Here is a 23,544-nt window from a genome sequence, read left to right on the forward strand (position 1 = left end):
GAGAGAGATCTCAATGTGTCTGTGTGTAGATTACATACAACCAATGCACAAGCAGTAAGGTGAGATGAGAGAGTAGACATGTAATTATCCCATCTCTCATTGGATAACTAAGATACAGCCTATTGGACTACTTGTATGATGTGTTGTTGGTTAGTGACATGTACCCTTTAGCCAGCAAACAAACACATAAGCTATTGGAGATGCCCTCATGGAGGTCTTCTTCGAGATGATGAATCCGCGCTTGCAATGGAGTTTAGGTGGGCTCAAAGAATCCGTCGTAGATCTAGCCCGATCTTCCCCACAAGAACTAGCGCCCAGGCATCGGGGAAAGATTTTACCGACGAGGGGCATCTTGGGGCGAGGGCGGTGCTTGCGGTGGAGAATGTCTATAAGGGAGGACACATGAACAATGTTCAAGGTTGAGACTACATCACAGAGACAAAATTCTGGCATGGCATTCTCGCTTCTCCCTTTCTTTTTTGCGTTGACTCGAGTATTCAACGTCTCAACCACACAAAGAACTTACTTATCTTGTTTCAAATTAAGTTTCACCATCATCCGTGATTATGTTCTTTGACTTTTTGAGTGTACAATATCAAGTCACGACACATTGTGTTTTATTATTAATCAGCTGGATTGGCATGCAACTGGACACAATTTTTCGGTGTGAAACCTACATATATAAGCCATGTGGCTGCTCAATGCCCGGCCGACTGAAAATCATCAGGCGAACACAGAAATATGCATAAGCAGTGCTCAGAAGAGAGCAGTTTTTTGTTTAGATGGAAGAGAGCAGTTAATATGACTAACAAAAGCATAAGTCTTTACTCTTTAGTCTGGAATTTGATATATGTCATACAATGTAGTGCCAATATAGGATGGCTTTTGAAAAACTCGCCAGAAATGACCTATGACCAAATTGAGCCGGAAAATAATGTACAAATGGACGACCAATGACCAGATCAAATAAACTCATAGTGTAGGGACAACCCTTGGAGCTGCTTAACACAAATCATATACGAATAGAAAATAGCCTAAAAACTTGGGGAAATCAGCAGATGAAGCTGCCGATAGTAGCCTCTGGAACAGATGTGTGCCATGGAACCATTCGTGGAAGAGATAACTGAATTGTGCAATCGCTGCAGCCGAAAATGACCATGAGTCAGAAAAGATCAGCTTTTCTTTTCTGTAACTCTTGCTTCCACCTTGGCTGCTGGTAGAATTCATCCTTAGTCATACTGAATACAGTCTGGAATTCGTCATCCGATAGATAAGTCTGCAAAAGCAACACTGAATTAGCCTTTGAAACTCACTGGATGACCACTGTTCAAGATAAATATAAGATACTACTGAACCTAACTATCTAGTATTATGTGGGGACTTGTCAAGAGATCTCCAATTGTACCCAGTTATACTTGTGGAAATAGAAAATGGGCAAGAGAAAAACTACTGATTAGCATGTCTACAGAGATGTAGAAGCATCATGTAATAAAAGGAAGAAATAAACCAAGTAAACTCCTTGGTACTCTTATGGTAGGAATTCAGCGCTTCACAAGGTGAACGAGATAACTTATATAGCACCAACTTTGTTTTTAAGGAGGCAGTGGAAATGACTAACCTCTCTGCGTTTGTAATCTATCCCACGGACAGGGTCAGTGGACTTTGATATCAAACGTTCATAGCTGAAGGTTGTTTGACCTCCATTTTCATTAGCAGTTTCTTCCTGTGATACATCAGGTTCTGTTCTCTCTCCTGGCCCTTCATCAAATTCTGAGGACCCCGCTGCTTCACCCAGAGGAGAAGCATCTGAAGGTGCTAATTCTGTCTTCTCAGCATCTGCACACCAACTCAAGTTGTCAAGATTCCATATCAAGATAAGGAAACAAGGACCTAGAAATAAATCTCTCCGAGAGTCACCTTCATAAATTATTGTAGTAAGTATTCAGTCATAACTAGGACATCCATAATTTACATGAAGGGAAGTTTGACAACACATTTCAACGGCTCATGCTATCCTTAAAGGTACGTAAGGTCAGAAAAGTCAACCAGTTTCATCTCCAGTTGGGGATGACCTACCATTGCGAGGACTCTCAGCAGTTAAAACATTAGACAGTGCTGCAACAGCAGCTGCTCTCTGAGAACCTTGACCTGGACGGGATTGTGACTGTGGGCTTTTGGGTTTTGATGATGGATTGAGTGCAGATGATAATGCAGCTAATGCTGATGCACGCTGAGTAGGTCCACCATCACCAGAGCTTCTAGGCCCATCATTTGACTGGGAAAGATCACAGAAAAAATTAATTGTCAGATTGGTGTATTTATTCATAATAATTTGCCAGAAATGCTTTAAATACCTGTTTATCTTGGGAAGATGGATTAAACGCGGACGAAAGAGCGGCCAATGCTGATGCCCTTTGAGTTGGTCCACCATCACCTGAGCCCTTAGATCCACTCTGCAAGAAATTAAAGTTGCGCATTACTAAATTGAATCCATTGGTTTTTACATTTCCAATTATCTGTTTTTTGCGTGATATTTATTTACCTCTGAACGCATCCCAAAAAGAAGTGAAAGTTTCTTCTGAAATGAATTCCCGTGAATCTGTTTCAAGGTGAAATTTGTTATAATGCATCCTAAAATAAGTCAGGGAAGGAAAATACTACAGCATAGGGCAGTACAAGAAATAATAGAAAATTAGCAATGCTGGATGTTACATCAGGGATATTAACTGGCAGCAAGCAAATATGGAGGCGATATAGAAGAAATGAGAAGGAACAGACAAAAATAGGGACAGTTTTTTCATTTCAAGAATCCTATTATTTATTTATTTATTTTAAGGCTGTTTTCATAATTTTGGGGGTTAAAATGGGGTTCGACTTGAACTGTTGTGAATGTGGTCCACTAAAATCTGAATAACCCACCTCCGGGAGGTAAATATATTTAATAAGAGGAACAAACATTCCAGAAACCATGATAAAGTACAGAGGAGACTGGTACCTCAAAACCGATTTCAGGAGGTACAAGACATTAAGTGGCAGCACAAAATAAAACAAAACCTGCCACAGGATGATCTCAAGTGGCAGTGTCGCTTACAAGAACCCATTCGACTTTTGCAGGAGCTTCTTATTTTGGTGTTAACCATTCTCTGAAGTAGTCTTTGGTAATGGTGTTGGGGTTTGTTGATTGTTTTAAACTTGTGATAATTTCTAGAGCTGGAAGTCTGCTAGAGCAATTAGGTTATGTTTCTGAATTCTGACGTGCCCCCCTCAAATTCACTATGACTGTCTACAACCTCAGTAGTCTCCGATTCAAATAAACGTCCATTGAGATAACCAAGAATGTAGTTATTTGTGAAGTTTTAACTATTATCTGTACCTAGATGCTTTGGGAGAAGTTAGGTAGATATACTATGCCATTCCATAGGGGTATGCAAGAGTTTTCTCATTAGCATATATTTTATGCTTCATAGTTAAACAGAGGCACTACTACTTTTCTTATAAGCTGGCAATCCCAGTAAAAACTTCTGATTAGGCTTTAATAAACTTTTCAAGGAAAAAAGGGTATTCAGTTTTAATACAAAGCTAAGCCATATCAGTACTGTGAAAAAAACTCAGCCATAACAGACTTTGCTCTACAATAAAACTTCGGTTTTGAAGTAAACAATAAAAGTACTCACAACTGTAAGCAAAAAGGAGACTGAAATTTGTCATACTCGTGAGGATCATGCCATCAGTACCTGAGAAATTTTGGTTCTGAAGACTACAGACATAGGGTTCGTGAGTTTAAGCCCCAAAACTGTGAAGAGAATTATTCCCTTTGATTTCCATGATATTCTAATTGGATTCACAAAATTTCCTGTTTTCTTGCACCAGATACCATATCTTAGCAACTGTACAGCAATTGTTTATATGGATGAAGGTATCCGTGTTTTCAGTTCTTCCAGCTATTTTAGATTTTGATACCTCAACAGAATCATGTCTAACATCCCAAGAACCTAGTGACTTATATTGGAGACTACTGACCGAAACTAGCAAACAAAAAAGAACCGAACTTATTTCCTAGGATTCTCAAAGTTACATGGAACCATTTGCTGGGTTCAGCACGTCCTATATTTTGAATAAGGAACTAACATCAAGCAGGATAGAATCAGCATGTCAGTGAAGAAACTCTCAGTGAAGTTGCATGCGTATCTACTGATGGGAGGGGGGAAATAGGCTGGGTTGAAAGAAATAGAAACCGTAACACAGGAAAGCCTTTCGTATACAAAATCAGTGCTGCCCCTGAAGTAAAACATGCAAGAAAATAGTAAGATGCAATTGTTAAATAATTAATATCATACCACAGCTCTGGTGTTATCCCAGGAGAAGTATGTCCTAAAGAAGCAAGGTTCATTCCCTTCACTGAATTTATACAGAGGCACATCAGGAGAAAGACCTTCAAAGGTCACTGCATGCTCTACGTATTTCTGGGGGAAAGCAGTTAATAGTTAGAACTATATGTTCAACAATAACAAATAAATGGAAGCAACTAGGTTAATACTTCGTGCCATACCTGGCCAATTTCAAATGCATTCTGTTTTTCTTTTGTGTCCACACACTGACCCATCCAAACAAAGACTTCGGCATGCGTGTCAAGTACCATGACATCTTCAGTCAACAAATCATCTTGTGAAAAATTGAAAACTTCAGTAACCTGCAATAAATAAGCTTATCAGAAATTCAGAATCCTGAAATTCTGGAGTATTAAAAAATTTAGAGTTCAAAGAATAAGATGACAAACCTCAAGCTTTCCTGTTATTGTGATCATGTTATGACAGATGAAAATAAAACATGGAAGATGATTAGGATACTTGTAGAATAGAAACTCACAGAGTAATAGCAATGAGGCAAAAAAAATGGAATGAAGTTTTGACTAGAACTGACCATTCCTAAATGAGAAAGTATACAAATGAGGCTCCCTAAGAACATCCTGTGATGCATTTCTATTTGTGTAATTCTGCTTTCCACCAAGAGCAGACCAGAAAGCAGAGCTCTCAGTTCCCTCCTTGCAATGTTTGATAGTACCGCCAGGCTGCGAGTTTGGAAAACAACAGGTAAGCATAGTCAGCAATGAGTAGCTGAAAATTAAAGAAGATGTCGAGTGTATTCAATAAAGGTTTAAAATTATAACAAATGCATACTTACGACAGCAACTGTAAACAACTACCTTAATTCAAATATCTAATTGCTCTGATGCATTTTTTATGTTATTTACATACAACTTCCTAAAACCCCAAAACAAATAACTGATTTTGTATAGCCTTTTCAGTAGTTGGTAACTTCACAGGCAGCTGCATGAAAAGGTACTTATAAATAGAATGAACAAAGATGTAGCTAAGAGTGCTTTGCATAAACATTTACAAAATCATACTTAGCCAGTTACCGTTGGAATATGGTAGAGTTATTAATTACCATGAACAAACCTTAGATAAACTGGTGACGAAAATAAGAATGGTTTTGGTACATACTCCATCTGCCAGCATGGTTAACTTTTATCTTAATGGTCATTCTTATAGCAGATTCGTCCAAACCAAAACACAGGCTGATTTTGTTCCCTGTGACTTTAAGTTAAGAAAAACCCACATTTTCTCTAAGGACCAGAAACATTATATTGGGCACTTGTAGTGCTCAACAGAAAGAGATATTGCATTGCATGAGAAGGATCAATGAGAAAATGTAACTATTTGAATGATGTTACCAAGTATTCTTGAGTGCACCAGATCTATGATAGGACATTGGATCAGTGGTAAGTTCATCACAGAGCTTGCCCCGGCTGTCCTCTCGGCAGATGGCTCGCGACGCTGAGTGTGAGACATCTCCGGCATGCTCAACACCAAGGGGATCATGGAGCACCTGCACTTGTTCGAGATCATGTCTGAGGTGGTCCTCACGCTGGGCTCAGAGGATCACTCCCGGTGGCGCTGGACGGCGAGCAGCGAGCACCTGCCCAAGTCTGGATATCTTGCATTCTTTGAAGGTATGGTCGAGCAACCTCTGTGGAAATAGTGCTGGGAATGATGGGCTCCTCTGAAGATGAAATTTTCCGCTTTGGCTTGCCACGGCAAATCGACTGCTGATCGATTTGGCTCGCCGCGATCTTCCACATCTGGCTGGCCGCTCTGATACTAGGATGAGTCATATCACATATCACAGACCGTGCCTTCTCTCGCTAAGTCTGGTTCCAGGTGCGTAAGGATTTTGGAGTTCAGGCGAACTGCCCGACGCCGGATAACGATGATAGCTGAAGCAGCTAGCAGAACTGGTGAAAATTGCAAGGGAGTGAGCAGTGAGCTTCCTTATCATGCTAACCATGTGGCGGCTATGGAGGATGCACAATGCCAGCGTGTTAAAAAATGCAATACCGTTGGCCAGCGATCAGGTGGACCATATCATTTAGGAGGCTAGGCTATGGAGAGTCACCGGGGCTAGAGAGGTCAGTAAGCTGCCACTGCATGCAAGACCTCCGCACAGCACTCCATGTGCAACCGTTGCAGCACCAGCTGCTCAGGTGTTGGCCTAGCTCTTTTTTGCGGTGTTGAGTAAGTTGTTTATACTTCCTCCGTCCCAAAATAAGTGACGTACATTTGTATAAGAATCTATACAATTTCACGTCACTTATTTTGGGGCGGAGGGAGTAGTAGTTTTCTGTACAGTTCTTTTTGCTTCTTCTTTGTTTACTTTGTCACTTGTTTTGTTTGTTAAGTCGACTGTAACTCTAGCGCCTTATTTTCGTGTCCTTCTAATAAAATGACCCGCGTTTTGATGTGTCCTTCTAATTTTTTTTTCTCGAACACACCGAGCAGTGTGTCATTTCCATTAAGAAGAAAGCGCAAGAAGCGCAAATACAAAAGGCAAAGGTGAGACCTAATAGGCCTCAAAGCAAAGGAAAAAGCCTACAGCTACTGTACAACAAGCAAAGAGAACAAAGCTAGTCAGGGGGACGCGAGTGGAGGGGGAGACGCTCTAGAGCTTGAGCGCCCGTGGCCCTCCAGAGGTCAGCCTCCCCAAGGATATCCTCGGCAAGACGCGCAGCCACCGGTCGAGCACCTTCAAAGACACAATCGTTCCGGAGCCGCCAAATGCGCCAGAGAGAGGTTGATGAGCGACTGAACCGCCTTGACCTTGCCACGAAGCCTAAGAGCGCGCTTGGAAAGCCACTCCGGGAGGTCCTCCGAAGGGCGGGGTAAGCAACGGAGCGCGCCTGCTTTAGAGAAGACCTCATGAAGGACCGATTTGGAGAAAGGGCAATCCAGGAGTAGATGCCGCAGAGTCTCCGGGGCCTGATCGCAGAGCGGACAGAGCGCGTTGAAAGGGAGGTGTCGGCGCTCCAAGCGATCTGCCGTCCAACACCGATTAGCAGCCGCGAGCCACACCCAGGTCCGACATTTAAGCGGAGTCCAACACCGCCAAATCTGGGACCAAGTGGGGGAAGTCGGGCGACCAACGAAGAAGTGGAGATAAGCGGATTGCGCAGAGTAGGAACCAGAGCTCGACCAGTTCTAGCGAAGAGCATCCTCCTGGTCAGGGACGAGCGTCCGACCTTCCAAGGTGGTCACGAGCTGGAGGAACTCGGTCAGACCTTGGGAATTGAGGGGGGGCGAGATGTCCCGGATCCAAGCGTTCTCTGGAAGACCATCAGCCACGGAGCGTCTTCGGGTGATCCGACGCTTGACGGCAGCAAAAACGAACCAGGGCAAGGTCCGCAACCGACTTGCCATCGATCCAGCGATCCGACCAAAAGAGAGGAGCGTCCATCACCCACAACTGAGGTGCAAGCCTCACGAAAGAGAGCGAGGACATGGGAGCTGAACTTGATAGAGAAAGAGGCCCAGGGCTTGGAGGACTCCATGCGCTGTAGCCAAGGCCAACGGAGTTGGAGTGCCGAACTCACCAAGTTGGCATCCCTGACTCCCAAGCCACCAAGGTGTGGCGGCTGGCAGACCCGTGCCCAAGCCACCGCACAATGCCCCCATTGGGTGTCCATCCGACCTTTCCAGAAAAAAAACCCGCTGTTTCTTGTTGATAGCGTCGCCGAACCACTTAGGCGTGTGAGTGGCAAGGAGAGTGTGCACCGGGATAGCGGAGAGGGCTGATTTGACAAGAACCAGCCGACCACCTCTCGACAACATCAAGCCCGCCAACCCGCAAGCTTCCGATCCATCTTATCAAGAATAGGCTGAAGATCCTGGCGACGGAGCTTGGAGATGGAAAGGGGCGCGCCCAGGTAAAGAATGGGGAACTCCTGAACCCGGCAGGCGAGGTAATGGAGAACGACCTGACAATCCTCGGAGCTGCAATGGATGGGGTTGGCTAAGCTCTTGAGGATGTTCGTACGGAGACCGGAAGCATTGCCGAAGAGCTCCAAAAGGTCCAATAGAGCGGAGCAGTCCTCCGCCTCCGGCCGGATAAAAACGACCACATCATCCGCGTAAAAAGAGGCTTGGCTGCCAGGAGGGACTCCCCAGAAGCCGGAGAGGATGCGCTCTCAAGCGGCAGCAAGGAAAAGACGGTTGAAGGCCTCCATGACAAGAACAAAGAGCATCGAGGAGAGGGGATCTCCCTGACGCAGCCCCCGGTGATGCACGATTTCCCGACTAAGCCTGCCATTGATGATGAGCTGCGTGCTAGAGGAAGAAAGCAACAAGCAGATCAGATCACACCAACGGCGACCGAAGCCGAGAGGCCGGAGAAGGTCCAGGAGGAAGGGTCAGGAGACCGAATCAAAAGCACGAGCGATGTCCAATTTGAAAAGGACCGCCGGCTGATGAGAGATATGGAGCGACCTAGCCACCTGCTTCACAATCATGAAGTTGTCATGGATGGCACGACCACGAATGAACGCACATTGGTTCGGGGAGACCAAAGAAGGAAGAACCGGAGCCAGCCTGAGGGAGAGCACCTTGGCGACCCACTTTGCCAGACCATGAACCAGGCTAATAGGACGGAAGTCCCGAACCTCCAGAGGGCAATTCTTCTTGGGGACGAGAGTGAGACAAGCCCTATTGAGATTGTGAAAGCCAGCACGCCCCCCTGCGTGTAGCCAACGAAAGAGCTCGACGACCTCGACCTTGATAATGGGCCAGCAAGAAGTGAAGAAGAGGCCCGTGAAGCCGTCAGGGCCAGGGGCGCGATCACCCGACAGAGTGCGGATAGCAGCCCAAATCTCCTCCTAAGAGAAGGGCGCATCGAGGGCGCGAAGATCATGGCTCGGGACCTGCAGACCCAAAGTCCAACGAGCACGATCGATCTTCCGGGGATTCAAAGATATCCTCAAAGAAGGAGGTGACGGCCTCCTCAATCTGGGCCTGGTCGACCAAATCCTGCCCATCATGGTGAAGCTGCGCAATGAAGTTACGCCTCCGGCGAGAGCCCGCATGGAAGTGGAAGTAGCTAGTATTCGCATCGCCCTCACGAAGCCAGGAAACGCGGGCCCGAAGTCGGGCAATCGTCCGCTGGAGGGAGCACAGTGCAAGGTACTTGAGCTTCAAATTCTTCCGGGGCCAGCACTCCAACGAGGAAAGGAGACGACTCTCCTGAGCGACCTCAAGGCGGGAAATATGCTCAACGAAACAGTCAATCTGGAGACGGATGTCGCCAACCTGCCGGGAACTCCAAGACTGAAGTCGCCGACAAACAGTGCGGAGCTTGTCGTTGAGAACGTACGCCAGCGAAGAGCCCGAAGAGGGAACAGCCCAAGCCTCAACAACCGCCTCCATGAACCCGTCAAGCTTTGGCCAGAACGGCTCAAAGTGGAAACGGCGGAGCTGGGACCGGACAACCTCCGTGTGCACGAGCAGGGGGCGGTGATCTGAGATGAGAGTAGGGAGGCCGCAAAGCAGATTCTCCGGGAAGAGCTGCGCCCACGAGGCTGAACAGAAAACCCGGTCAAGACGCTCGAGAGTAGGCCTTTCGCGTTCTTTCGTCCAGGTAAAACGGCGGCCGTTAAGGGGAACCTCGCCAAGTTCCTCGTCGTTGAGGAAACGACGGAAGCGACCCATGGACCGACGATAGACATTAGCGTTATTCTTGTCCGCCGCCTGGTAGATCATGTTGAAGTCCCTAGAGACGAGCCAAGGACCACTGCAGCCGCGACGGACGTCCCTCAACTCAGCCAAAAAAGCCACCTGATCGGCATCCACGTCCGACGATGGGCCATAAACGCCGGTGAACCACCAAGGAACACGACCAAAGGAAACCTGAGCCGAAGTAGAGAAATCGCGGATGATCGGATTCGAAACAGTAACCTCCGATGCCACCCAGGCCAGCAAGATACCCCCACGGGTCCCAACAGCAGGCAGATACACAAAGTCTCTAAATTCATTACCCAGGAACTGCATTACATGAGACAGAGAGATAGAAGCAAGTTTCGTTTCTTGCAGACATACAAGGACAGCACCGGTGGAGCGAACAAGCTCGCGCACACCGTGGCGACGTCCCGGGGCGTTGAGGCCGCGGACGTTCCAGACGACCAGCTTGTGGTTAGGCACAGCCATGGCCAAGACCACCAAGCAGCAGCCGAAGCCTACTGCTAGCTCTCAAGATTGGCCGGAGGGGAGAGCCCATAGAGCTGACCCAGAGCCAAGACCTGAGCGTAGGACAGGGGCTTCTCGAAGGCGGCTTCGTAGGAGGCAAGACAGACGGGAGCGCCCGGGGGGGCATCCGACTCCACACCAAGCTTGCGCATGAGAACACGGACGCAGCTTTTGACTGAGTCGCCAGGGAGGCCACCGCCGCGTGCCGCCACCCGAGAGCTCCGCCGGGGGACGTCAACAGAAGCCTGACGCCGGCGCGCCGGCCGGGCCGGCCGAGGGAGGAGTCCGGCAGTAGGGGTCGAGGCAGCGTCCAGGAACTCCTTGCACGAGGCAGTCGGGGGAGGTGCGGTCGAGCCGTGCGGCCTTCGGCGATAGACAACGAGCGGTCGGGACGGGACAGACCACGCCCGCATCACCACCGAACCAACGACCGGGGGAGGGGGGGCATCCGTAATGGGAAGGGAGGCCTGCCGCAAAGGAGCATCCTCTAGGCGTGGAGAAGGCGGTACAGCAACGGCCGGAGAGGAAGCGGAAGAAGCCGGAGAGGGCGGGGCGGCGTCCAGACCAGAGGAGGCAGCCAAGACCGGCCGCGTCGAGGAGGGCCCATGCTGGGCCGAAGCAGGCTCAGCCAGAAGCCCGGAGGCCAGAGGATCCTGGGCTGAAGCAAGCACATCCGGAGGACCAGAGGTAGGAGGGCACCCAGGTTCGGGGGAAGGCACCAAGACAGGCCCAACCAGGTCTGGCCCAACCGACGGAGGGGGGTTCCGCCCAGCAGAAGGCCTAGAGGAGGAGCGACCCAGAGAAGCAGGCCCAGAAGACAGAGCCCAGCGTTCCTGAGCAGCCAACTACCGATAGATAGGCTCGGGGGAGATTCCAGCGTCAAGGAGCCGGTCAATCAAGGACGGGAGTAGGCCGTCCCTGACCGAAGCCTCCAAGGCAGCAGATCGGTCTGTCGGGTCCGCAGAAGCCGACACAGGGCAAGGACTGCTTTCCAGAGGGGAGCAGACACAATCCTGGTCAGGGAAGGGGCAGACACAGGACGGGAATCTGCCCGGTTGGAGAAATCGAAAAGCCAGCAACCGGGGAGTGACACGTAGCTTCCACAGACCGAGGGGACCCAAGGAACTGCAAGAAGCCACAGAGCTGACCTCAGGGCTGGACAGAAGGTTTGAATCCAAAGTGCATCCGTCCAAAATCTCCAACCCCAAAGCTAACACCTGTCCCACAGAGGCAGGGGAACAAGGGTCCCACCTGCTGACGGGGGAGGTCACGGGCACAGGGACCACCTGCGCCGTCAGGGACCGCTTGCCACGCCGGCGGCGATGCCGGGGACGACAGCGAGGACGGCAAGCAGCAAGCAGAGTCGGCCCGACCGGCGTAGGCAGCAGCGGTAGCTGGCGAGAACGTCCCAGAGAACAGCCACGGCGCCCGCCGCCTGACGGCGAGGAGCGGTGACGGGAGGGGCCGGGGGAGCGACGACGGTGAGAAGGACCGGCGGAGCGACCCTCCCTAGAGCTCGGACCGGAGCCGACACGGGGAGAGGGAGCAGCCGGGTGCGAGACATGCGAGAACACATGCAGCACGCGGACAGAGACATCGTACTCGCTCGTGGGAAGGTCCGCCATCACCGCCGCCTCCGAGGCCACGACGGAGTCAAGGACTGGCTCCGGGATGGCCATGACCAGCTCAGGAGCGATGCCATAGGGGGCGTGCATCCGCGCCACGACCCGGTAGCGCGAGCGACACGAGCGGTCCGCCATCTCCGGCGAGACCCGCTCGATGCAACAGCCAGGTCCCAGAAGAATGGAAACCGTGGCAACGTCCGCGCCATGAGGAGGGAGGCCCAGAACGTCGAGGATGACGGTGAAGAGGCAGTGCACAAAGCGACCATGCGCCTGCCTGGTCCAACACTAGAGATTCAGGGAGAAGGAGGAGGCACGCAACGGCCTGGCATGGAGCAGACGGTCGCGGTCGGCGGAGGACTCAAGCTGCACTAGGAAGTCCTCAGGTGCGAACTCTGCAACCCAACGCGCGGGGGAGACAGGTCAAAGTGGTGCTCGAGGAGGTCCAACGCCTGGAGGCGAGAGAAGGAGCGCCAGCGCCCACCACCGTAGCAGTGAGAGCAAGGCCCAGACGCAACTCTATCGCCTCCAAATCCACCGTCTGTGGGACGTAGCGGAAAGCCCGGGGGGGCGCCACCACCGGAGCGGGGAAGGGGGATGGGAGAGCACCCGAAGGACCCTAGTCGGAGAGGACGCAGGCAGACTGTCGGACGCCGGGGCCCCATGGAGGGACGGAGGGGGGGGGAGGCGACGCACGGGACACCACCCGAGGAGCACATCCCACCGGAGGCGCAGGGGTGCGCACCACACGAGACTGCGCCGCACCCTGAGCCAGGCCCGCCGCCAGCCGATGCGCATGAGCCGGGCCCGTCGCAGGGTTAACCCGACGGCGTTGCAGCGGCGCGTCGACCACGCCCATAGGGCTACGCGGCCGTTTGCAGTCTCCAGCCCGGTGGCCCTCCGCTTTACAGCGAAGGCAGCGAGGTGCGCTGGAGCAGTCGCGGGCGAAGTGGTCCGAGGAGAGGCAGTTGAAGCAACGACTGAGAAGGTCCTCCGAGACCGGCCCAGGGGAACGGGGAGGAGGAGGCGGGGGAGGGCCCGCACGGCGCGGACGGCGGCGACGACGCGCCGCCGGCTCCCAGCCAGGCTCAGGAGCAGGCGGAGAAGCCGGGGGCGGAACGACTAGAGACGAAGGCGGGACGACTACCTGCGACCGCAGGCGGGATACCGGGGCGCGCCGCGCGTCCGCCATGAAGCCGCCCGGGGGGAGAGGCGGCAACCCCCGGAGGGCCGAGCTACCGGAGGAGGAGGACGACGAAGAGGCCTCCATCGGCCCCTTCCCTCGAAGAAGCGTCCTGGCTGCCGTGGCAAAGGAGATGGGAGACCCCTCCACGGAGGACAGCGGGCTCTCTGAACCACCGAGCAAGCGCTGCATGGCGGAGGCAGGGGAGGGGAAAGCCGGGGCGCTAGAGGTAGCGCGGGTGCAGGGGAGGGGAAAGCCGGGGCGCTAGAGGTAGCGCGGGTGAGGGGGGGGGGGTCGCCGGAAGCGGAGAGACCGACGGCGAGGGGCTGGTGGCAAGGGGGTTTGGGGTGGGGGCGGGGGAGAGCGAGCGGAGCGAGACCATCGCGAGTCTCCTCAGAGTTGTATTTTTTGTTTTGTTTTTCTAGAGAGACAACAGTCTGAAGTTGTTGAGCATAGTTTGTGTCTGTTGACAGAGAAGTATGCACTAACTGGAAAACAACCAAAGGGATAATGAAATTGGTATCAGTTTTCATACCTTCAAGAACTCAGCAACTTTTGCAGCCCACTGTTGTTGTTCATGAGAACTTGTGTTGCCAATCCATGTAAACATTGAATTTCCAGATTGCAAGACAAAGCAATCCGTGGAACTCAAGGATGTTGACACCTACAAATTGTTATTGACAAGTTAAAAGGTAAAGATATCTATATAAATGAGTCTAATCGTGAAAAGATCATCATGAAAAAAAAATGGATGACATGAAATCGCAGTATCAGAAAAATAAATCATTTTTTCTTATAGTAACTCAAAAGAGCCATTCAATATGGCAACCCTAACTCTTGTACTTGCATCAATATTATGAACGTGGTAACTCAAAATTCTAACGGAAATGTAGAATCAACATTTCACTAGGTTCTCATGTACTAGCGGAAACATGTTACTGAAGCAGGTAGTCTAGAGTTTCCTTATTACTGATCCTAGCATATACTTGACCACATTGTATCTTAACTGCAAACCGCAAACTACTAATTTTGAGTTCTCACTGTCATAGTTATGACACTCTACGATCTCACACAAAGACCATCCATTTATGCTAAGTTGTGAGATTACACTTGAGAACATAGAATCTCAGCAGTTCACTAAAGTCTTGATTGTTAATTGACAAAAATAAAGTAACCATTAGATACAGTTCCGTGCTTCAAGAAATATTATCACTTTAAATTAATATACCGCATCAACTTGAAGTGTTTTATTATTATGAGTTGATGTCCCAATAATTTGAACAAGAGCAATGCCAGTGGCAGAATATGTTGCATCTTTCAAGCCCTTCTCTTCTATAAATTTCTTGTATCTGAAGCTGATTCCACCCTGCATGATGTAACAAACAAATTTAGCTGGTACCTTCCACATTGACAGTGTAAATTATTTTTCAGATGTGAAGATCAATGCACAGTCTGTTACTCACAGAATAGCACATCAATGCATAGTCTGTTCCTCACAGAGTAGCACTTACTATTCATCAATTTATTATGCATAGCAAGAGTATGGTGTGGACCATACCTTAAAAATAACCATGGGCTGGAAAAGAGCAATAAATTGTGGTGGTTCTTTCCCTTGATAAATACGACCCTACAATACCAAATACAAGATATCAAACTCCGTCCTCCATATATTGTAGAAATTTCCACAACAGAAATACGGTACCAGAACAGGTCTTCCTTTCATTGCATTCCAAATTGTGTTAGCCATTTGACAAGCCATCTGTTGATCGTCCTGTGTGAAATAAACCAAATAGTGAGTTTATAGATCCCAGCCAATTTTATGAGTTCCTAATCAACTTCATGTTGTATATATAACAAACATGGCACGAGAATAATATTGAATTGTGCCTGGGAAGAACTTGTTAAAAAATAAAGAAAGGTCAAGAAGAACGTGTCGATGAAACCACACAGTAGATACCATCAAGTAACCAACAGGATGATGTGATGATCACACAAAAAGTAACCAACAAATACTAATTATGGGAGTATAATAAAAATTAAGAAAGTGAATTCTTAAAAAAAAATTACAAAGGTGCATAACACTTGAGAACAATGAAATGTCTATTTACCAGTACACTGTCCTTCCCAATCCAGTAAGTTAGATAGAATTCTTCTCTCTTGTCACCAGAATGATATGTATAGAGAACAATATAACAATCTCCGCTGTAAAATTTTCCAAGATCCTCCTTCGGAAGAGCAGTCTTAGCACTGCCATCAATATACCAAACCTGAAATATGTGCATAATGTTCTTACGGATACATTTTCCATTTAAACTCTCCTGTTTTGATATGGTTATTAAAACAAAGTATGATCCAAGATTAACAAAACCTCAAGCTTTCCACCGCCTTCAAGCAAAGGAGGAACTTCCTCGTTTACTGTAGCACTGGTTTTTGAGGCTCCCTTAACATCACCTTTTTTCTTCAACAGCGCTAGAGGTAAACAAAATATTATCAACACTGATCGAAAGGGGAATTCTTGGCTATCTCAATGAACGAGAACAAATTAAATACCTGCAACTTTTCCTCGGCCATCCTCCATGCTGGCATTTCCTGCTGTGCTACTTATCGGCCAAGATTCAAACTTGGACTTGAATGTATGAGTCTCATAACCTTGAATTACTTGAGTTACTCTCGTTGTTTTTGGCCTATTTTGATTAACAATGAATTCCTAGAAATCCAAAATTTAGATAGAATGACATATTTAAACAAGACAACAAGCTGAAAAGATGTCTTTTGGGTTCACCTCAACTGCTACACTTGCAGCTTTCCTATCATCCACTTGTGTTACTCGACCAACCCATACAAATAACTCCGAGCCGCAGTCAAGTAAAAAGCATTTAGTGTTCTCAAGAATTGATTTTGTCAGAACAATGTCTTCTAACTTCAGTTTACCATTGTTGATACTGCATACATGAGAATTCACAGTGTATGAAAACAATTTCAAGGAATGAAAATAAAGTTGAGCCACTCAAAAAATTGTAAGGTAGACATAGCATACAGAGGGGCAGTTAGACCAAAATAATAGGCTTTATGGATCAACTAGAAGTCTAGAACTATGCTGCCTGTCGGTCCATGTTACACCACTAACAGGAAACTGCACAAACCTATAAAAGGCACTAACTAAATCTGACAAAAGCTATTGAGAGATGTCCACACAAACCCCTTGCAACTACTTAAATTCTTCCAAGGGATTTAAATTTCGTCTTAGAGTGGGATTTTATCTCTTGATTTCCTGAATGAACAAATAGCTCGAAACGAAGATTCCGGAAGCCCCTGGGCAGATATAGTGAAATGGACATACTAAATTTAAGTAAAGAAGATTAAAGATTTTCGAAAACATATTTATCCTTGCTTCAGCTATAAAAGGCATAAATTCACTAGTTTTGCAAGATATTTAATTGAGATTACTCCAAAGTAGTTCACTAGTTTCAACTTTAGTCTTAGATCTAGTTGTGAATAGTTAAAAGTGCAAAGCCTCCATCTTCTCTCCATACCAGACCCGTACATCTTACAGCCCCTACTTCTGACTCTTCAATAAATGTAGCAGCATTTTGTTGGTAATCATGAGTGTCTGCTGATTAGTTTGACCAGTTACAATTCTTGCAAAAATACCTGTAAAGCTTTGTCGGTGCAGTTTCAAGAATAACATCATCGTCGCTTACAGCTTTCTTCCCTATTGGTGCAAAACCACCAAAAAGGACCCAGAATTCACCAGAGTCTGATTCTGCTTGCAGTTTTCCATCATCTGTCATATAAAATAAACTATAAGTAAAATGTGTGTACTTGTTGCAATAAGACACAAGTATTTATTAATGTTATGCTGATCATCTCACCAACAATTGCAACATCACACACTCCTTCATGGTACTTTTCCTTTAAATGTTGGATCACTTCCAGTGCTTTCGCTCTTTCTTGAATGTTGGAGTTAGCACCATTGAATTGATAGATTTTCTTTTCACTATCTAAGATAAAGACATCATCATGGTTTAATGCCGAACGAGCAAAGGGAACCTGAATAAACAAGGCACATAGTTAATATAACAATGGATATTGGTTTTTAAATATATTTTTAAGCACAGGAAAGAGGTCAAATGTAATGCACCTCTTTAACTCTGATAGCTCTCTTTCCTTTGCAGATATATAGACGTGTTTCAAACTTATCTTCTTCTGGCTTCTTAAACCCAGAGGCGAAACCTCCCTCCAAGGGTATAATGCATGGCTTGAAGTATGATAGAAATTTATCAGATTCATAGCCTTGGGGTTCCCTGTGCTGCACTGCACGACCTCCAAGCATGGTGTCAAGTTCAACTGTCTTGATTGCTGAAGTGCCAGCTTCATCCTGTATGGCAACATATCAAGTCAGAAGGATGAGGACTCTAAGGCAATGCCACCTCAGTATAAACAACTTGCGGTGTTGTAGAAAACATACTTGACTGGAATCTTTCCCAATCCAGAAGTGGATGTCAAAAAGATAAGCACCACCCCTGTTGCAAGTCGTCTAGACAAAAGATGAATATAGCATTAAAATTGTATTGTTTATGAGAAAGCCAAAAAGATTCCTCTGAAAGATGAATGGACTCAAAATTACCTGCAGAATTATATACGAATCTCCACAGTAGAATTTACCATAATCAGATTTTGGCAAAGGAACTGGCTTAAAATCTTCAATCCGCCATATTTCTGTCCCACTGTACTGTAGTTAAGGGGCATGCAACATAAAGAGACAAGAAAAGTATTGCACAAGAAGATTTTCAGCTAAAGAAAACCAACAGCGCCTGCTTCAATAAATCTAAAGGATACGGTTTTTGGCCAGCTCCTTGAAATGCAGGATCAAGCACCTGTTTTGCCGTTGACATCTAGAAGTAACCTTAAAAGTTAAAATGTATTGATTGAACAGAAGAGAGTGGCAGTGGCAGGCGGCTCCACGACAAAAAACTGCCACAGAACACTTGGAACTTATATACTGAGAAAGGAAATAGAAAAGCAGTTAGAGCATAAAAACCTATATTTTAATTAGGGTCCTGGGTATGGATTGAATATAGACGTTAAACTAAAATAATGAGATTCAAACAACACAACTAGAAAGGAGAAGGCAACTGAAGAAGTAAGCGGCTGGGACAAGGAACTATCAACAAATAAGAGAACGCCAGCCAATGGAGTATCATCAGCCGAACAGAATTTCGTCATGACAAGTCATGAGGCTGGAATCGCATTAATTTCTTGCTCCTGCCAAAACTAAAAGTCACATCAGAACATATATATCCAGGCATGTATATGCAGCACCAACGACCATGTGTCTGTCACACATAGGAATCAAACAAAGAAAATGGCAATCTCTGATATCATTACAAGATCACCAATATCACCATCCTCCCATGACACCCAAATCATATAAGAGCTATTAGTTATCTATTCACGGTTTCACCACCCACTGAACTATGTACCGACAGGAGTCATTGTTTTAAAAACCGGGCTACCGCGAGCCAGTGTTCGATCAATGCAACCACCGATCCGATCGACCAGACATATCAACGGCAACATACATCATCACCTATTATCAACAGAACAATCACAAATCCGATGATCGCTTGCTCGCAATTCACCCCCATTCCTGGGGTTCGGTTCGACCACCACCCACAACCATAAAGGCATAAATCAAACCGTACCGTAACTCGGCCAAACAAACGCCACATTTCACACCCCAACCCGCAAACGTAACACCGCCATAAACACGCAGTGGCGGGGAACGGAGGAAATCACAATCGCGTCCAATCACCGAATGCAGTGACGAGAGAGAGGGAAATAAACATTAGGCCGTCGATCGACGGCGGGATAGAGGGCGCGACCCGGCGTTACCTGCGAAGGATCGATCGGTGGATGGGGGCGGCGACCGATGGAGGAGGTGGCAGGGAAGGAAATGCGGAGGCGACGCTGGCTAATAAAGGAAGCGAGCGGGGGGTGGGGAAGCTATGATTGCTCTGCCTTTCTCCTCCGCCTCCTTGCGGAGTGGAATGAAACGGAGATCTAAGAAATACGTAGCGGCGTTTCGGGGTTGCCTGTTTTAGTAAAAGGCCCCTATTTATACGGCAGCCCCGTGAGCGGCAGAGACGGAGGAGCCAACGCAGGAAGACGCGGAAGCGAGAACCGGCAAATAGATCGAGAAGGTGACGGACGGGGAGGTGGAAGCTCTATTTGGAGATCTCCCCCTATTCGCCACACAGACGATGGATGGTGATAATTTTGTTGGGAAAAACTATTATCAGACTGATCCTTGCGATTTGGTCTCACGTTCGATTTAGACGTGATAAGCAGAGGAAAAAAATTGAAAATGGAGGGATGGTGTTTTTTTAGGAAATTCATTGCGGCAACTTTATTGATTTCTCACATCATCGTCCGGTTCTCGCGACACGTTTTTTCATGTTTTTGATATTTTTCTTTGTTGATTTATCGACGTAGAAACAGTTTACAGCATATCTTGCAAGAGATATGTCTCCAACTATGACGCGTTCAATGATCTTAGGTTCTCACCGTTCAAAGTGGGCGGCTCATGTGGCTCTTTTCAAAACCTTTAATTGTTAGTTGAGCTTGTGCAAGCATTGTATTCTGCAATTTTGTCGACGAATACGTGTATAAACATCAAGATGCAAGGGATGGATCAAAAGAAGTTTACTTCAAAAGACTGCAATAAAGCTTTTAGTTTTGTTGAGTATTGTGTTCGTTCATGTGTCGATATGTTGTACTAATTGTTTCATGAATCAATAAAGTCAGATCGTTGTTTAAAAAAACAGAATAGTACTAATAAAATCCGGAGGATCCTCGACCCGGAGGATACGTTGGGATCCTACCGCAAGCCAGAAGATACGTTGGCTAAAACCACGAGCTAAGAAAGTACATTCTTCGTATATAGAGCGTCGCAGCCGGGCTAATCGAATTACTTCCATAGGTGCATTCTCTGAAAAATGTCCATACCATTGTTGCTGACAATTAGTCTAGAACAACCCAGCTCTCCCGCTAATAGAAGACCATATTTTAACTCCCGAGCTTCATCCAATGGTGCGTCAGATATATTTTACATACCGTAACAACTGCCTACAAGAAAAACACCCAAGGTAGGATATGATGAGGGAATGTCATAGGCCCATTTGACGGAGATGGCCGAGCTAGGCCACGGAGCCTCGTGGGCTATGAAGGAAACGATTGAGCTGGCCAAGGGCAGGCTCGATCGGGTGAGAACGAAGGTCGGCGGTAGGCGGTTCACTTGGCGTACAAGATGGGAAGTGCAATCGTCCTAGTATGGGACTCATCTCGAGACATGCCAAGGCTAAACTTATAACCTTAGTTTGGTTGGATACATAAGGCGATCAGGACATGCCCTAGAGGGCACGATCAATCTATGCCCCGTAGACTTGTAGCTCTCAAACTACGCCATAATCTTACTCCCAAGATAATTAAAGAAACAAAACATAACGTACGTCTTTATCTTCTCTTAGGGGGAGGGCGGGGGGCTGGTACACTCGGGATTATCTAGTCCGACCGTCTCTATGTAGCAAGCTTTCATTCGTCACCTCCGATGGCATCTGTCATGAATATCCCACGACAGGATGATCCGTCCACAGTAACCTACTTCTGTGTTGCTTCAAAGCGCGAATGAGCCTTATGTTTTTATCATATTAGTCTTATATTTTTATGTTTTGACCCACCTAATAAATAATCCTTTCTAATCTAACCCTCCCTATATTTTTTTCCTGATCTGTCCTGCTTCTCTCCTGAAACTTAACCAGTCAATGATGTCGGCCCGACTCAATAATGTCACCGCCGGCCATGGTTGTGAATTTTAAGAGGTTAACCAGCAACAAAGCGGGCGGCGAGCAGAACAATAAGGAGCGACGGAATATTATTCACGTTCACGACTTCACGTACACACGGAGAACTTCGTTCCCGCACAAAGACACTGTGCATTCATTCAACTGCAGGGCAGAACCGTAACAGCTCAAGGTTCTCCGGGCTGGATTTCTGAACCTTGCATGTTTCTTGTCTGGCAGGCACCAAGATTAAGAGCATCTCCAGCCGCGTCCTCTATTTGTCGTCCGGCGCAGCTGATTTTAGGTTGTTTGCGGGGCGCCGGCGTATTATTTTTTTAGGGTTCAGTCCTGATCGAGCCACGCCCCCAATAAGAACTCGCCCAAAATTTGAAAATAGACAAAATTTAACTAATTTCGGCGGAATTTAAATGAGAGTAAATATCAAAAAACTCCTAATTTCTGACGAACTGTATCACAGAAGTACACCTTTTCGAGGCCGCCACCGCCCGTCAGTTTCCCTGTTAGCGTCATTGACAGTGAGATTTAGGGTTTGCGATACGGTTTAGTCCAAGAATACGGGTTAAGTGATAAGAAAACCAAAAGGTGTAGTTCTGTGATACGGTTCGTCAGAAACTAGGGGTTTTGTGATATTTACTCTTTAAATGAAGTAGGCGAAATTTAACTAAACTCGACGAGATTTAATTAAACATAAAGTTTTTTCATTACATAATTCTAAAATAAAAAAGGCCGCCTAGTCATTGAGGTCGCTAAAGTAGGCGAGGTAGGCCTCGTCGGAGTAGATTTCGATCGGCTCCACCTTCACCTCCGGCGCCGGCCTCTTCCCCTCCGCCTTCTTCTCGGTCGCCTCCCTCGCCGCCTCCTTAGCGCTCCACACCAATGCCTCGGCGTCCGTCATGGCGAGGCCGAGGCGTTTTGCCTTCTCGGCCTCGCGCTCGCTGGCGCGCTCTGCCGCCCGCTGCCCCGGGAAATCCTCGGGGTCGCCGTCTTGGCGCCATTCAAGCGCCAGACGCTCCTACTCCAGCGCTGGCACCCACTGCGGCTCCGGCTTTGGCCGGACTAGGCGGAGGTGGCCGCGAGGCGGCTCCGACCCCCGTCGGCGGGAAGACGCCCCTGGCTCCTCTTTGATGCGCGGCGCCGGCGAGGAGGCGCTACGGGAAGAGCCGGAGCCGCCGTACCAGTGTCTGCCCGCCGGTGCCGGTGGGGGTGGTGGGGGCGTCTCCTGGCGGGGGTGATCGCCGGCGGCGATTAGGCCCGGCCCTGGGGGGTGCAGCCGCACCAGGTCCCCAAATCCAGAGGGCCCCCAACGGCCCTACCCCTAAGTATATAGACTAGTACGCTAATGAGCCTGGCCCAAGCAAACTTCTCAAGTTTCGATCGTTTTCTCGTTGCATCTGTTGCTAATGACTCCTAAATCGCGCCGGTCGCCCTCCTAATCTGTTGCTGACTCCTACCTTGCATCGCCAGATCGCCTCCAGATCAGTTGATCGATGCGCGTATTGTGCCGACTCTCAAGTCCTGTTGCATCGCCTGATAGCCAGCCCTGCAGGCAGCCACTGAATCGTCACTGCACAGCGAGGATACGGGACAGGGTGTTCTTACCTAGTCATCCTTTATTTTTAATCATTTGTTTTAGCTTTCATTTTGTGAATTTATGTAGTCTCGTTAAATTTTAGAACTTTTTGACTCACCTATAGTACTCGTATTTGCCGGTGACATTTCATATAAACATATACTACTCCCTCCATCACATATTAAGTGTCTCAAATTTGTCCAAATATGTACGTATCTATACTTAAAAAGCGTCTACACACATGTAATATTTGGACACTTAATATGGGACGGAGAGAATAGTTATAATTATCATATTTATTTATATCAAAGGCCCCAAATCCTAATTTCGCACCGGGCCCCCGAAATCTCAGGATCGGGCCTGGCGGCGATGTGCGCGAGACGCCACGAAGCGCCCGCTCCAAAACTGCCGCCGGCCGTCGATGTTGAATCGACCAGGCGGCGGGCGGTCACCTTGGCCCTTGTAGCGGGCGACGTCGACGGCGTGGCGGTCGGCGAAGAAGGGCGCCCAGTTGGCCCTGGTGACGCGGTTCCACCCGGGGTCCTCGCGCTCCTCCGCCGTCAGCCCGTGCCACCAGTGGCCATTGATGGCAGCGGTCCGAGCACGGCCCGTTGGCACCGGCGGCGTCGGGATGCCGCCGATGCTGAGGGTCCAGTTCGCCGGCAGCCGGCAATCGGGCGGCGCCGGGTACTCGTGCACGTGGAGGACCTCGGCCTCCTCGAGCATGAACGTCGCCCGG

General features: G+C 48.0%; 1 protein-coding gene across 3 annotated transcripts; it reads right to left on the bottom strand.

Moving 5' to 3' along the window:
• Positions 1-796: 796 nt before the first annotated feature.
• On the bottom strand, positions 797-19,549 carry LOC100835760 (villin-2). 3 transcript variants are annotated; one of them, XM_024455935.1, is made up of 24 exons: positions 19,269-19,549; positions 18,213-18,268; positions 18,001-18,100; positions 17,842-17,910; positions 17,515-17,751; positions 17,246-17,423; positions 17,025-17,157; positions 16,156-16,315; positions 15,924-16,080; positions 15,742-15,842; positions 15,482-15,640; positions 15,076-15,144; positions 14,932-15,000; positions 14,602-14,739; positions 13,909-14,037; positions 4,921-5,068; positions 4,778-4,788; positions 4,550-4,690; positions 4,338-4,463; positions 2,543-2,599; positions 2,355-2,453; positions 2,077-2,275; positions 1,619-1,836; positions 797-1,276 (listed from the first exon to the last, which is right to left on the bottom strand). In XM_024455935.1, the coding sequence occupies exons 2-24, from the start codon at positions 18,266-18,268 to the stop codon at positions 1,163-1,165; spliced, it is 2,868 nt and encodes a 955-aa protein (XP_024311703.1). In that variant the 5' UTR covers positions 19,269-19,549; the 3' UTR covers positions 797-1,162. The 3 variants fall into 3 exon arrangements, with proteins under 3 accessions (XP_024311703.1, XP_010228602.1, XP_014753026.1); XM_010230300.3 differs by having other exon boundaries at positions 18,213-18,347; XM_014897540.2 differs by having other exon boundaries at positions 18,213-18,375.
• Positions 19,550-23,544: the final 3,995 nt, after the last annotated feature.

The sequence above is a fragment of the Brachypodium distachyon genome, chromosome 1 (assembly GCF_000005505.3).
Source record: "Brachypodium distachyon strain Bd21 chromosome 1, Brachypodium_distachyon_v3.0, whole genome shotgun sequence".
NCBI lineage: Eukaryota > Viridiplantae > Streptophyta > Magnoliopsida > Poales > Poaceae > Brachypodium > Brachypodium distachyon.

Bases quoted from the DNA above. Each gene is read 5' to 3' on its own strand.
- LOC100835760 (XM_024455935.1), bottom strand. From the start codon at position 18,268: ATGTCAACGGCAAAACAGGTGCTTGATCCTGCATTTCAAGGAGCTGGC. The intron at 4,464-4,549 runs GTATGGCACGAA...GCTTTCCCCCAG, and splicing joins ATGCATTTGAAATTGGCCAG to AAATACGTAGAGCATGCAGT. The intron at 2,600-4,337 runs GTATGATATTAA...ACCTTGAAACAG, and splicing joins GGGATAACACCAGAGCTGTG to ATTCACGGGAATTCATTTCA.